At 46.7% G+C, this 15,351-nt stretch overlaps 1 protein-coding gene across 5 annotated transcripts in view; it reads right to left on the reverse strand.

Annotated features, from left to right (window-relative positions):
* The window catches only part of hhipl1 (HHIP-like 1), a 46,478-nt gene extending 32,815 nt beyond the window's left edge, over positions 1 to 13,663 (reverse strand). For all 5 annotated transcript variants that reach the window (XR_010017617.1, XM_063045365.1, XM_063045355.1 and 2 more), the window contains exon 1: positions 13,333 to 13,663. Coding sequence is in view for 4 of the 5 variants with exons in the window: in XM_063045365.1 (XP_062901435.1) it covers positions 13,333 to 13,593 (261 nt within the window). In the remaining variant the exon portion in view is untranslated. The remainder of the gene's footprint in view (positions 1 to 13,332) is intronic.
* Positions 13,664 to 15,351: the final 1,688 nt, after the last annotated feature.

Consider the following 15,351-nt stretch of genomic DNA (forward strand, 5'->3'; position numbering starts at 1 on the left):
GTTTCCACCCACATTCCAAGGAGTGACGGATTAGTACATTGTGGGTAAGCCCCTCATTACGTTCCGTGTGGCCTTGCTGGAGCAGACTCAATGAGATGAGTGGCTTAGTTCTACTGGTAAGTCTAATGGATATGGACCAGAACAGTACAGAATTCCAACTCTTAGCCTGGGACATGTACTAGTTTGTACGACAATAAACTCGACTTTGACCTTGGTGGTGGACACAAGAGATGGCAGATGCTAGAAACTGGGAGCTTAGCAGTAAGCGTAACACTTTACAGCACTAGGCTGTAAAGTTCGCGGTTCGATTCCCCGCCACTGTCTGTAAGGAGTTTGCACATTCTTTCCCTGACCACGTGGGTTTCCTCCGAGTGCACCAGCTTCCTCCCAAATTCCAAAGAAAAAGTATAGTAAGGCCTAGTGAGTTATGGACAGGCTACATTGGCTCTGGAAGCGTGTTGACAATTGTGGGCTGCCCAGCACAACCCTCACTGACCTGATTTGGCCCAAACAATTCCATACACTGTATGCTCTGAAGCTCGTGACAAATGAAACTTATCCCTCTATCTTTTAATAGTTTCCTGGAGAAAGCCCAGTGGGTTGAAAAATATCTGTGGGAGGAAAGAAAGTACTGATGCTTTCGGTTGAAGTTGTACGTCAGGATCGAGAGTTCAGAGGGGCTGTGTGTTGAAGAGGTGTTTTTCCACTCTGTGACAATCTGATCTCGGGTGATAACTCTGGGCAGTTTGCATGCTTTGTTTAACATTTCATTATCAAATTACACCCCACTTACACTCAACCAGCACCTAGTGCAAAAATTTGCCTGTGCCTCTGTGACTGGAGAATTCTCTACGATTGTAACTTGGGTTAGAGAAACTGCTCTTTGTTCCGTACAGAGCAGCAGTAGAGATAGTGATCTTTGAAACTCACGTAATCAGAGCAGCACAGTGGTGCAGCAGGAAAAGCTGGTTCGATCCTGAATTCTCAATGACTGGAGTTTGCAGATTCACCCTGTACCCGCCCCCTGCCCCCCAGCGCGCCAATTTTCTGCCACATCCCAAAGATGTGCAGAGTGGTGGGTTAGTTGGCCGCTGTTCATTGTCCCTGGTCTGTGGGTGGGTGGTAGAATCTGTTGGAGGGATAGTGGGGGTGGAAATGGTTAATGTCATGCTTATAACACAACAGTTGCAGTAATTTGTCTTCCCCTTCCATAAAACATAAGAGCAGAATTAGGCCATTCCGGCCCACCAAGCCTTCTCCACCGTTCTATCATGGCTAGGGTTGCCAATTTTCTCACTCCCAAATAAGGGACAAAAGTAGCAGTCAAATACAGGACACTTGTGTTTACCCCGAGAAAGACTACCGTGACCACAAAGCCTTGTGCATGCGTGACGTGCACATTCTTGTACATGCCGAGTTTTTTCTACAAATCCGTTTTGGCTTAATCTTCCCAATTCTGATACACTGTACATACATTATTTCTACTTTATATAGGCTGTGATTTATCATATCATTCTGTCATACGGAGGGTGGCTGGGAACGGACCCAAGTGCAAGACACAGACATTGAAGTACTAGGGACAGGACTAGGATACAGGCTGAGGGCTAGGACATGGACACGAAAACCGGGAACCCGGAACAGGACTGGACAAGAGAGCTAGGATCCCGGGCTTAGACTCCGAGCCAGAGACTGGACAAGGACCCAGTACCTGGGTCTTGCCCCTAGCTTGAACCCCAGAACTAGGCAAGGACGAGGTTTGGCAGACAGGCAGGACGAGACTGGGGTCTCCAGGCTTGAGGCTAGAGGCAAAGCTTGGCAGGAGGCAGGAGGCTGGAGTCTTCAGGCTTGAGGCTAGAAGCGAGGCTTGGCAGGAGGCAGGAGGCTGGGGTCTTCAGTCTTGAGACTAGAGGCTAGAGACGAGGCGCAGGAGGCTAGAGGCTAGAGACTTGAGAAACAGGAGGCTAGAGGCAGGAGGCTGGAGTCTTCAGGCTTGAGGCTAGGCAGGAGGCTGAGGTCTTCAGGCTTGAGGCTAGGCAGGAGGCTGGGGTCTTCAGGCTTGAGGCTAGAGGCTAGAGACTTGAGGCGAGACTTGGCAGGAGGCAGGAGGCTGGAGTCTTCAGGCTGGAGGCTAGAGGCTAGAGGCTGGAGGCTGGAGGCTGGAAGCTAGAGGCTGGAAGCTAGAGGCTGGAAGCTAGAGGCTAGAGGCTGGAAGCTAGAGGCTAGAGGCTAGAGGAGAGGCTTGGCAGGAGGCAGGAGGCTGAAGTCCAGGCTTGAGGCTAGAGACAAGGCTAGAGGCTAGAGGAGAGGCTTGGCAGGAGGCAGGAGGCTGGAGTCTTCAGGCTTGAGGCTAGAGACGAGGCTTGGCAGGAGGCAGGAATCTTCAGGCTTGAGGCTAGGCAGGCTCCTCCTGGGCAGGGCACGGATCACCACCCGACGGAGGCAAGGGACAGGAAGGGACAGAACCAACCACAGGTAACGGCAAGACGGCCTGGCTTACCTGGGCGGAGGCAAGGGACAGGAAGGGAGCTAGGTACAGGGTGGCTCCAGGACAAGACTGCAGGCGAGATGAGGCGAGAGTTACCAGCAAGACAAAGCAAGACTTCAGGCAATGCAAGGCGAGACGAGAACTTTAGGTGAGGTGAGAGTTACCGGCAAGACAAGGCAGAGCTTCGGGCAAAGCAAGGCAAGACGAGAACTTCAGACGAGGCGAGAGTTACTGGCAAGACAAGGCAGAGCTTCAGGTGAGGCAACAGAAGGCAGAGGAAGGGATACAAGGAGTGGGGACAAGAACAATCCAGCAGCCATGCCCTGGTCTCTGAAGGTATTTATGCAGCCAGCCCCAACGAGCATCAGCTGCCTCAATTAGAACTCAACAAGAACAGAAACAGGGTAGACAGGAAAACCTGGAGCAAGGGTCAATGGACTGGACCGTGAACCGGATTACGGACTTCATGGACCGGACCATGACACGTTCCTGCTTTTACTACTGTATATGGTAGTTGTATTTTAGGTTTTATGTGTTATTTTTATGATCTGGTAGATTATTTTTTGGGTCTGGGAACGCTCAAAAATTTTTCCCATGTAAATTAATAGTAATTGCTTCTGCACCTTACGCCATTTCGGCTTACGAATGGTTTCATAGAAATGCTCTACCTTAGTGGGGGAAATACGGGACAAGGGTGGTCCCATATGGGACAAACCAATTTAGCTCAATATACAGGACGTCCCGGCTAATATGGGACAGTTGGCAACCCTAATCATAACTAATTTATTATCCCTCTCAACCCTATCCTCCTGGCTTCTCCCTGTAACCTTTGACTCCCTGACTAATCAAGAAACTATCAACCTCTGCTTCAAATACACTCAATGACTAGTCCTCCACAGCCGTCCATGGCAGTGAATTCAACAGATTCACCACCCTCTAGCAAAAGAAATTCCTCCTCATCTCTGTTATAAAGGAGCGTTCCTGTATTCCTACTCCAGGAGTCTTAGACACCCCCCACTATAGGAAACATCCTCTTCATGCCCACTTTATATTCGATAGGTTTCAATGGGATCCTCCCCTTGGTCTTCTGAACTCCAGTGAGTCCAGGCCCAGAGCCATCGATCGCTCCTCACATGTTAACGTTCTTAATCCCAGAATCATTCTCCTGATCCTCCTCTGGACCCTCTCCAATACCAGCACATCTTTTCTGAGATAAAGGGGCCCAGAACTGTTCACAATACTCCAAGTGCAGTCTGACCAATGCCTTATAAAGCCTCAGTGACACCAGCGAGTTTGTCCATGCTGTCCACTACAACCATGATGAGGCCAAACACAGGTCGGAGGAGTAACACTTCATTTTCTGTCTGGGTAGCCTCCAACCTGGTGGCATGAACATTGATTCCTCTAACTTCTGGTTACCATTGCCCTGTTTTTATTGATGTCCCCTCTTCTCCATCTTTGTTTTCCCTCATTCTAGAGACTCTCTAAATCCTTCTATTCTCCTCCCCCCACACAAAACCTGCCTATCATCCCATTCCTTCCTCCCTGTGGTGTCCCTCCACTTTCCATTTCTCCGATGGTCCACTGTCCTCTCTTTTTCTTCAGTCCTTTACCTCTGCTACCTGTTACCTCCGAGTTTCTCACTTCCTCAGGTAGACTGCCTGGCAATGTTTAGGGGGTATGTTAGTCATAGTCATAGTCGTACTTTATTGATCCCGGGGGAAATTGGTTTTCGTTACAGTTGCACCATAAATAATAAATAGTAATAGAACCATAAATAGTTAAATAGTAATATGTAAATTATGCCAGTAAATTATGAAATAAGTCCAGGACCAGCCTATTGGCTCAGGATGTCTGACCCCCCCAAGGCAGGAGTTGTAAAGTTTGATGGCCACAGGCAGGAATGACTTCCTATGACGCTCTGTGTTGCATCTCGGTGGGATGAGTCTCTGGCTGAATGTACTCCTGTGCCCACCCAGTACATTATGTAGTGGATGGGAGACATTGACCAAGATGGCATGCAACTTAGACAGCATCCTCGTTTCAGACACCACCGTCAGAGAGTCCAGTTCCATCCCCACAACATCACTGGCCTTACGAATGAGTTTGTTGATTCTGTTGGTATCTGCTACCCTCAGCCTGCTGCTCCAGCACACAACAGCAAACATGATAGCACTGGCCACCACAGACTCATAGAACATCCTCAGCATCATCCGGCAGATGTTAAAGGACCTCAGTCTCCTCAGGAAATAGAGACGGCTCTGACCCTTCTTGTAGACAGCCTCAGTGTTCTTTGACCAGTCCAGTTTATTGTCAATTCATATCCCCAAGTATTTGTAATCCTCCACCATGTCCACACTGACCCCCTGGATGGAAACAGGGGTCACCGGTACCTTAGCTCTCCTCAGGTCTACCACCAGCTCCTTAGTCTTTTTCACATTAAGCTGCAGGTAATTCTCACACCATGTGACAAAGTTTCCTCCTGTAGCCCTGTACTCAACCTCATCTCCCTTGCTGATGCATCCAACTATGGCAGTCATCCGAAAACTTCTGAAGATGACAAGACTCTGTGCAGTAGTTGAAGTCCGAGGTGTAAATGGTGAAGAGAAAGGGAGACAAGACAGTCCCCTGTGGAGCCCCAGTGCTGCTGATCACTCTGTCGGACACACAGTGTTGCAAGCACACGTACTGTGGTCTGCCAGTCAGGTAATCAAGAATCCATGATACCAGGGAAGCATCCACCTGCATCGCTGTCAGCTTCTCCCCCAGCAGAGCAGGGCGGATGGTGTTGAACGCACTGGAGAAGTCAAAAAACATGACCCTCACAGTGTTCGCTGGCTTGTCCAGGTGGGCGTAGACACAGTTCAGCAGGTAGACGATGGCATCCTCAACTCCTAGTCGGGGCTGGTAGGCAAACTGGAGGGGATCTAAGTGTGGCCTGACCATAGGCTGGAGCAGCTCCCGAACAAGTTTGTGCCCAGGTAAATATTGAGAAGGAACACGTGCAGTCCACGGCGACCTTGGAGGCATTCCAGGACCATTGGGCTCCGCGGGGGTTTAGTGCCATCGTTGATAGAAATGTAAACATTTTGATTTCATGTGTATTGTCTATTTGTAGTGAAGTAATTGTTTTAGTCACTGATTTGTATCTATAGCACCGAATTTGTTTTAAAGGGAACCTGAGGGTTAAGTTTTTACACAGAGAATGGTGGATATCTTAGACTAGATTAGATTATGAGAACACTCAGTCCTCTTTCATTGTCATTTAGAAATGCATACATGCATTAAGAAAGGATACAATGTTTCTCCGGAGTGATATCACAGAAAACAGGACAGACCAAAGACTAACACTGACAGAACCATATAATTATAATATATAGTTACAGCAGTGCAAAGCAAATACCATAATTTGATGAAGAACAAACCATGGGCACGGTAAAAATAGTCTCAAAAGTCCCTGAGTCGATCAGCTCCCGAGTCCCCAATAGCAGGCGGCAAAAGGGAGAAACTCCCTGCCATAAACCTCCAGGCACCGTCAACTTGCCGTTGCCTTGGAAGCAGCCGACCACAGCCGACACTGAGTCCATCCATCCGAAAACTTCGATCCTCCGACCAGCCCCTCCGATACAGCCTCCCGAGCGCTATCCTATGCCGAGCAGCTTTGACCTCGCCCCGGCCACTGAAACACGCAAAGCTGAAGATTTCGAGCCCTTCAGCTCCGGAGATTCCGGTTACCACACAGTAGCAGCGGCAGCGAAGCGGGCATTTCAGAACTTCTCCAGATGTTCCTCCGTACTCTCACGTCTGTCTCCATCAAATCAGGATTGTGCACAGTCCCCTACTTGACAGATTACAGACATCATCACCGAAGTGGCCGCGCGCGCTGCCGTCACACCGCCATCTTCTCCTCCCTTGAACGTGCTTCTGGAGGAGGTGGTGGGACCTGAAAGAACCTCATGCTGTCCCGGAACACGGGAACACGGCGACACTGACAGGCTGTCCCAGCACATCATTGGACTGTGTTGGTTGTTAGCACCAAAGATGCGTTTCACTGTGTGTTTCAATATATATGTGACAAATAAATCTGTATCTGAATCTCCATTTAAGATGCATTTGAACAGACAATAACTAGGCTAAGTACTTTCGAGTATGGTCCTAATGCGGGCAACTAGGATTAGTGTAAATAAGCACGATGGTCAGCATGGACCAGTTGGGTTGAAGGGCTTGTTTCTGTGCTGTAAAGCCCCAGGAGTGTGCCTCTGTGATTCTTCAATGCATAATAATGCAACCTCAGTGACAAACTGCACAAGAGGTTCTACAGATGCTGGCAATCCAGAGCAATATGCACAGAATGCTGGGGGAGCTCAGCAGGTCAGGCAGCGTCAATGGAAATGAAACCGATAGTCGACGTTTCGGGCCGAGACTTTTCATCAGGGCTGGAAAGGAAGGGGGAAGAAGCCAGAATATGAAGATAGGAGGGGAAGAAGTAAAGCTAGAAGGTGATAGGTGAAGCCAGGTGGTGAGCTGGGGAAGGCTGATAGGTGGGAAAGGTAAAGGGCTGAAGAAGAAGGGATCTGATAGGAGAGGAGAGTGAACCAATGGAAGAAAGAGAATGAGGATGGGCACTGGGGGGTGATAGGCAGGTGAGGAGAAGAGAAGTAAGGGGGGCAGAGTGGGGAATTGAAGATGAGGGAAGAGGGAGAGACAAAAATTAACAGATGTGGGAAAATTTGGTGTTCACGTCATCAGGTTGGAGACTACCCAGGTGGAATATAAGATATTGCTCCTCCAACCTGAGGATGTCCTCATCGTGGCAGTAGAAGAGGCCATGGACTGACGTGTCAGAATGGAAATGGTGATTGGAATTAAAATGGGAAATCAGGTTTTTTGCAGATGGAGTGAAAGTACCTGACAAACCAGTAACTGTTCACATATATTTAGGATCAAGGATCACAGATCAACTTTATTTGCCATCTATATACTACTAAAACTCTCATGCTCTGTCTGTCTGTTTGTCTGTTTGTGACCTCCAACTAGCGCAAACAGTGCATTACGGTGGCACTTTTTTTTGGCTAAATCGAATTAAAATGCACTAACTTAGAGAATGCAGGCAAAGTTCAGGGTTATATATTCGTATAAAATTGCTTATTTGCCAAAAACCAACAGGCTGGCTTTCAACCGAGAGCTGATTGGCCATCATGGAAATCGAGACGCGACAGCCCAACGCATGCGCATGGCCAGCCTCAGCAGCGACACCTACTGGAGCAAAAGGGCAGGGCAGCTCTATTTCAAGTGGTCACATCTGCTAATCATCATCAGCATGTGCAGGATTGGGACAGATCTAACTGCCATCCATCAATAAGAGATAATTAAATTTTATTGTACTGACATACTTCGAGGCACCCATAAAACCCTTTGCTGCAGTCAAAGGACAGCAGTGACTATATCACGTCCATTCAAGAGAGCGCCAACCATATCATCAACAATAATCAGCATCCTTTGGTGTTACTGCTTCGTATCTTCTATCCAGCATTAGGGTAAAAAAGAAATGGTCAGCCTAATTATGCTGCATGGAAAGGGAAGGGGGACATTATGGTCAAAAGATAACACCAAACGTCCTCAGGAAGCGACAAGGAGAGGGAGAGAACAAAAATTGGATGAGGCCGGGGCCGCATGACTCCAGGATCAAAGAGTCAGGACAAAAAAAGATGAGAGAAGAAGAGACAGAGGAGGAGAGGCATGCACGTCTCCAGGATCAGAGACAAACAACAAACAGCAGAAGAGATGAAGAGACGGGGGATGAAAGGACTGCACGTCTCCAGAATGACAACAAGAGGCACAAGGGTGGCAGATAAGCCAGAAATGCTGCCATCAAAAGTGTCCTTCATTAAACGAGGAGGCGCTATACTTGCTTTGCTACGCATTGTTCTTCTTTAATAAACTGAGGTTTTCTTCTTCAGTTTCCAAAGCAAAGCGATACCAATAGCATTCAGGAAAATTTAATGTTCATTCTGGTCACATCAGACTGCACTACCCTTCTCTCAAAGGGTGTCCCAACGGGTCACCCCTTTGTCTAGTATACAAATATAAATGTATTAGAAATGTGCTGTGGCTTGTTGGTTGGAGCATAATATGCAACAAAAAACAACATTGTCCATTCAGAACTCAAATAGTGGAAGGGAAGAAGCTGTTCTTAAAAATTTGTGTGTGCAGAGGAGATTTATCAGGAAGCTGCCTGGATCTGAGAGCTTATTTTGTGAGGATAGAATAAGAATCAGAATCGGAACCTGGTTTAATATCACTAACATATGTCATGAAATGTGTTGTTTTTTGGCGGCAGTACAGTTACTACATAGTAAAAAAAAACTATAAATTATAATAAGAAGTTTATATGCTGTATATATTTTGCAGATTGAGTCTGTTTCAAGAGGTCTAGAATATAAAAGCAAGGATTTTATATTGCAGACCTTATAAGGCACTGGTGAGGCCTCACTTGGAGTATTGTGAACAGTTTTGGGCCCTTGTTCTTAGAAAGGTTGTGCTGACACTGGAAAGGGTTCAAAGGAGATTCACAAAAACTATTCTGGGATTGAACAACTTGTGATATGAAGAGTGTTTGATGTCTCTGGGCCAGCATTCACTAGAATTCAGAAGGATGAATAGTGACCTAATTGAAACCTATCGAATGCTGAAACCTCGATGGAGTTTTTGGAGAGGATGTTTCCTATGGTGAGAGAGTCTAAGCCTCAGAATAGAGGGGTGTCCTTTTAGAATGGAGATGAGGAGAAATTTCTCTCGCTAAAGAGTGGAGAATCTGTGGAACGTTGCCACAGGCAGCTGTGGAGGCCAATTCTTTACATATATTTAAAGCAGAGGTTGATGGATTCTTGATCAGTCAGGGCATGAAAAGATACGGGGGTGGGGGTGGGGGAGGAAGCCAGGAGATTGGGGCTGAGAGGAAAAATGGATCAGGCATGATAAAATAGTGAATCAGACTTGATGAGCCAAATGACCTAATTCTTCTCCTATATCTTATGGTCTTATGGTCTTACACATATAATTAAATAAGTAGTGCAAAAATACAGGGAAAGATCCTACGGCAATGTTCATGAATTTATCGTCCATTCAGAAATCTGATAGCAAAGGGGAAGAAGTTGTTCCTGAAAAGTTAACTCTGTGTCTTCAGGTCTCGTAGCTCTTCCTTGATGGTAGCAATGAGCAGGGGCCATGTTTGGCTGATGGGGATCCTTAATGATGGATGTCGCCTTTTTGAAGCCTCGCCTTTTGAAGGTGTTGTGGATGCATCCCATAATGCGCGTGATGGAGCTGTCTGAGATTACAACTTTCTGCAGCTTTTCCTGATCCTGTGCAGTTGTCCCTCCAGACCAGACGGTGATGCAGCCAATTAGAGTCTCTCATACTTCTAATGAAGTAGAGCTTCTGTCGTGAGTTCTTTGTAATTACATCAATGTGTTGAGAGGCAGGAGGGCAGTAGACTGGACAATATTCAGGGATTCATCCTCAAGTCTGAATGAATATGCCACAGTTGTCTCCGATTTCATCAAGGCCTGTGAGTATGAGCGTGTGCCTTCAAGAACATACCAGGCATATCCAAACCAAAAGCCATGGATGGAGTTATAGTCTATTGGGGGCTCAATGTTTGTGGCTTTCAAGACCAGCGATCCAGAACTATACAATTAGTCCAGGTACGACCTACGGAAGGCGACTTTAAAGAGGAAAAACAATTTCAAGTGAGGTTAGAGGCAGAATCAGATGGACGTCAACTCTTTCAGGGTTTGCAAAGCGAAACCTAATACTGTGAGTGGTTGTGGTGCTTCACTCCCAGATGAGTTAACACCTGTTATGCACACTTTGGAGGGGAGAATAAAAGTACACCTATGTGCAGCACCTGGTGACCCTATGATCTCTGCCTTGGAGGCTGATGTCAGAACACCTTTCAAGAGAGTGAACCATCAGCCCTGATGGCGTACATGGTAGGGCTCTGAAAACGTGTGCCAACATGTGTGGGAGTGTTCAAGGACATCTTCAATCTCTCACTGCTGCAGTTGGATGTTCTCACCTGCTTCAAAAGGATGACAATCACACCAGTGCCCAAGAAGAGCTCGGTGAGCTGCTTCAACGACTATCACCCAGTAGCACTCACATCCACAGTGATGAAGTGCTTTGAGAGATTCATCATGGCTGGAATCAAATCCCGCCTAAGCAAGGAACTGGACCTACTGCAATTGGCCTATCGCCAGAATAGGTCTATACCTGATGCAATCCCACTGGCTCTCCACTCAGCCTTGCGTCACCTGGACAATAGTAATACCTACATCAAGCTGCTGTTTAGTGACTACACTCACTGTCCAACACAATCATACCTTCGGTTCCAATCAACAGGCTCCGATATTTCTGCTACTGGGTCCTCGACTTCCTCACCAGGAAACCATTGTCTGTGAGGATCGAAGATCAAATTTTCTCCTAGCTAGCTCAAGGGTGCATGCTTAGCCCACTGCTCTACTCTCTCTACACCAGTAATTGTGTGGATAGGCACAGCTCAAAGGACAACTATAAATTTGCCAACAACGCAATTATCGTTGGCAGAATTTCAAATGGTGACAAGGAGGTGTACAGGAGCGAGATAGGTCAGCTATTTGAGAGGTGATGCAGCAACAGCCTTGCTGTCAATTTCAGTAAGACCAGGAATTAACTGTGGACTTCAGGAAGGGGAAGTCGAGGGGACATGCAGCAGTCTTCATCAATGGATCAGTAGTGGAAAGAGTGAGCAGTTTCAAATTCCTGAGTGTCAACATCTTGATCCTCAGTACTGATGCTGCGGTTTTTTCTGCCTCTAAGCTGGGAGTAGAAGTACAGCCAGGTGATCAGACTTTGCAAGATGTGGGAATGGGGTAGCACAGTGAGCAGTCTTGATGGTGGCACTATAGTGGTCAGGTGTGTTGGCTCCTCAGGTTCCACAGGTGATACGTTGGTGGTAGTCGTTCAGATACTTCTTTAAGCTGGACTGGTTGGAATCCCCCACAATAATAGGGAAGACTTCAGGGTGCACAGTTCAGTGCCTGCTGATTACGTTGCTCAGCTCCTCCGGTGCCTGCCTGACCTTGGCCTGAGGTGGAATGTACACCGCGACCAGGATGACGGCAGAAAACTCCCTTAGCAGATAAAATGAATAACATTTGACCGCTAGATGTTCCAGGTCAGGTGAGCAGGACTAAGACGGAACCACCATGTTTATGCACCACAATGAGTTAATCGAAAAGCATACTCCACCTCCTTGGTCTTTAAAAGACTGAGCGGTTCTGTCTTGGTAGAGAATGATAAAGTCGTTGGGATGCAACACTACATCTAAAATTATGGATATGAGCCATGGTTCCATAAAGCAGGGTACACAGCAGTCCCTGATATCCCTCTGGTGCAACAATCTTTCTCTGAGGTCTTCAATTTTATTTTCCATTGTGCATTCATCAGCAGGATAGTTAGGAGTGGCAGTCTAAGGCCTCTGCATTTCAATCGTACTTGTAGGCTGGTGCTGCATCCCTACTTCCGTTTTCTTGAAGGGGAACTGCCCTCGCAACTAGCTTCTGCCATCTGAGCTACATCGAATATGAGTATTGATACATTTTTAAATGTCTTAAAATGATGTTGCTTACTGAAGTACTCATGGCTGTGACTGCGGTAATCCTAAATAGGAATATCTGATGATTCCCATCGAAGCCACACACAACGAGTCACCATGTAATGGCACCATTTTACCAGTTCAAGTCAGGTTGAGCAAGCACGAGGAATTCTGTAGATGCTGGAAATTCAAGCAACACACATAAAAGTTGCTGGTGAACGCAGCAGGCCAGGCAGCATCTCTAGGAAGAGGTACAGTCGACGTTTCGGGCCGAGACCCTTCGTCAAGACTAACTGAAGGAAGAACTAGTAAGAGATTTGAAAGTGGGAGGGGGTGGGGGAGATCCAAAATGATAGGAGAAGACAGGAGGGGGAGGGATAGAGCCAGGAGCTGGACAGGTGATAGGCAAAAGGGATATGAGAGGATCATGGGACAGGAGGCCCAGGGAGATGGAAAAGGGGGAGGGAGGGAAAAACCCAGAGGATGGGCAAGGGGTATAGTCAGAGGGACAGAGGGAGAAAAAGGAGAGAGAGAGAAAAAATGTATGTATATAAATAAATAACGGGGAGGTGGGGGATTAGCGGAAGTTAGAGAAGTCAATGTTCATGCCATCAAGTTGAGCAAGCTAGGGTTAGGCTTACCTCTTTGGGGAGAATGAGGATGAAAGATGGCTTAATAGAGGTGTATAAAATTATAAGAGGATAGATAAAGTGGACAGCCATCTCCTTACTTTGAGGCAGAAATGTCTAATACGATGGGGCATAATTTTAAGGTGATTAGAGGAAAGTATAGGAGGTATGTCAGAAGTGGGTTTTTTTTTCACAGAGAGTGGCAGGTGCATGGTACGTACTGCCAGGGGCGGGGGGAGAAGCAGGTGCATTAGGGACATTCAATAGACTTAATAGGCGTACAAATGGAACGCAGGGTTATGTGGGCGGGAAAGGGTACATTGATCTCGGTTAAAGGTTAAAGTTTAGGCACAACATCATGGGTTGAAGGGCTTGGATTGTACTGAATTTTCTATGTTGTATATTAATCCCATTTTGCATGCTGAGTGTGGAGGCGATGAGGGTGAGTCGGAGTGGAGACAGCAGAGTTTTGGATGAACCAAAGTTTATGGAGGGAGTAAGAAGTGAAGGTAACCAGAAGGACATTGTAAACAGTTGTGTCTAAAGACATTGATTAGTAGTGATCTCTCAGAGACACTTACCCCACATAAAATGTCCCGGATCTGCACAGCGCAGCTGGCATACAGGGAGTAATCAAAGTTGTCCATGATTCGGTAGAAGTGGCTCTGGATTTCCCTGTCTTTGGCAGAGTCGCAGCAGCCAAACTCACTATAGAGTGTGCAGAATGCAAGAGCCCTTGCTGGCTTGAAGGGGGGCTTGAAATCCAAGCACTGTGGGTGACATCTGACCAGAGGGAACAGAACAGGGAGGCAGAACTGCCAGCCCCAGTGATTCCAGGCCATGTTCGCTTAGCTGAGGGAAAGGAACTGCTGACAAACTGCAGGAAAGGACAGTAAAAACAACGGATCGGGATGTAACTCTGGAGCATGCACTTTGCTCTGCCCTGTAGCTTCTCACAGCTGATAGCCTGATATCGTTAGGTTGGGCAATCTTCAAACAGCTTTGTCTGCCAAATTCTATGGCTCAATGCAAACAGGACTTAGCACAACAGGGGAAAAAAAAATCTGCTGAATTGATAAGTTTTAAAATATCAATCAAAGTCAAAGTTGAGTTGTCAAGTCAAAGTCAAAGGGCTTTGTGGCCAGGTGGCATAGACATGAGCGTAGTGCTTTACAGAGCTGGGGTTCAATTCTCGCCACTGCCTGTAAGGGGTTGGCACATTCACCCCGTGATTGTATGGGATTTGTGTCTTGTTGATTAGTTCTGAGGGTGTGATGGAGTTAAACACTGAGCTGTAATCAATAAACAGCTCCTGATGTAGGCATTGCTACTGTTCAGGAGATCCAAAGACAAGTGGAGAGCCAATGAGATTGCGTCTGCTGTAGTAGCAGGGCCCGGTCCTTTGCTCAAGCAGGAACTAATTCTAGCCGTGACCGACTTCCTCAGTACATTTCATCACTGTAGATGTTGGTGGCGTCAGCTGATCGTCATTGAGGTGGCTCACACAGCTCTTCTTGGGCACCAGTGTGACTTGTATGAAAGTAAACCTCGTCCCTTCCCACCATCCTGTGACCCAAACAGCCCTTCCAGCCGAGGCAGATTGTCAGCGATTCCAGCATCTGTGCTAACGAATGATTGCTATTGCCAAAAGTTCGAGCTAGTAAAACCATAAGTTATAGGAGCAGAATTAGGCCATTTGGCCCATCGAGTCTGCTCCACCATTCCATCATGGCTGATTTATTATCCCTCTGAACCCCATTCTCCCACTTTCTCCCTGTAACCTTAATAATCAAGAACCTGTCAACCTTCATTTTAACTAAACCCAATGACTTAGCTTCCTCAGCCATCTGTGGTAATGAATTGCACAGATTCACCACCCTCTGGCTAAAGAAATTCCTCCTGACCTCTATTCTAAAGGGATGTACCTATATTCTGTGGCTGTGCCCTCTGGTCCTAAACTCCCCCACTATAGGAAATATCCTCTCCATGTCCACTCTATATTCAAAGGGTTTCAATGAGGTCCGCCACTTATTCTTCTAAACTCCAGTGAGTAAAGGCCATCAAATGCTTCACGTATATTAACCCTTTCATTCTTGGAATCATTCATATGAACCTCCTTGGGTCCCTGTCCAATGCCTGCACATCCTTTCTCAGATAAGGGGCACAAAACCGCTCACAATATTCTAAATGCGGTCTGAAACCAATGCCTAATTATCCCTCAGCATCACATCCTTGCTTTTATATTCTAGTCCTCTCGAAATAAGTGCTAACGTTGAATTTAACTTCCTTACTACTGACTCAACCTGCAAGTTAATCTTCAGGGAATCCTGCACGGAAACTCCTAAGTCCTTTTGCACCTCTGATTTCTGAATTTGTTCCCCGTTTAGAAAATAGCCTATGCCTTTATTTCTTCTACCATAGAGTATGACCATACACTTTCCAACATTGTATTTGTAATTCAAATTTTTATTGTTATTTATTTTTATCTTACAAAGCAGCACGGCATATCACAGAGCAGATAGTGTAGAGCATATTTACACAGCCATCCCATGACAGGAAAACAAGTAAAACTTAGAAACAGAAAGAAGTTCTAATTTAAG

This window comes from Mobula hypostoma, chromosome 1 (genome assembly GCF_963921235.1).
Source record: "Mobula hypostoma chromosome 1, sMobHyp1.1, whole genome shotgun sequence".
Lineage (NCBI taxonomy): Eukaryota > Metazoa > Chordata > Chondrichthyes > Myliobatiformes > Myliobatidae > Mobula > Mobula hypostoma.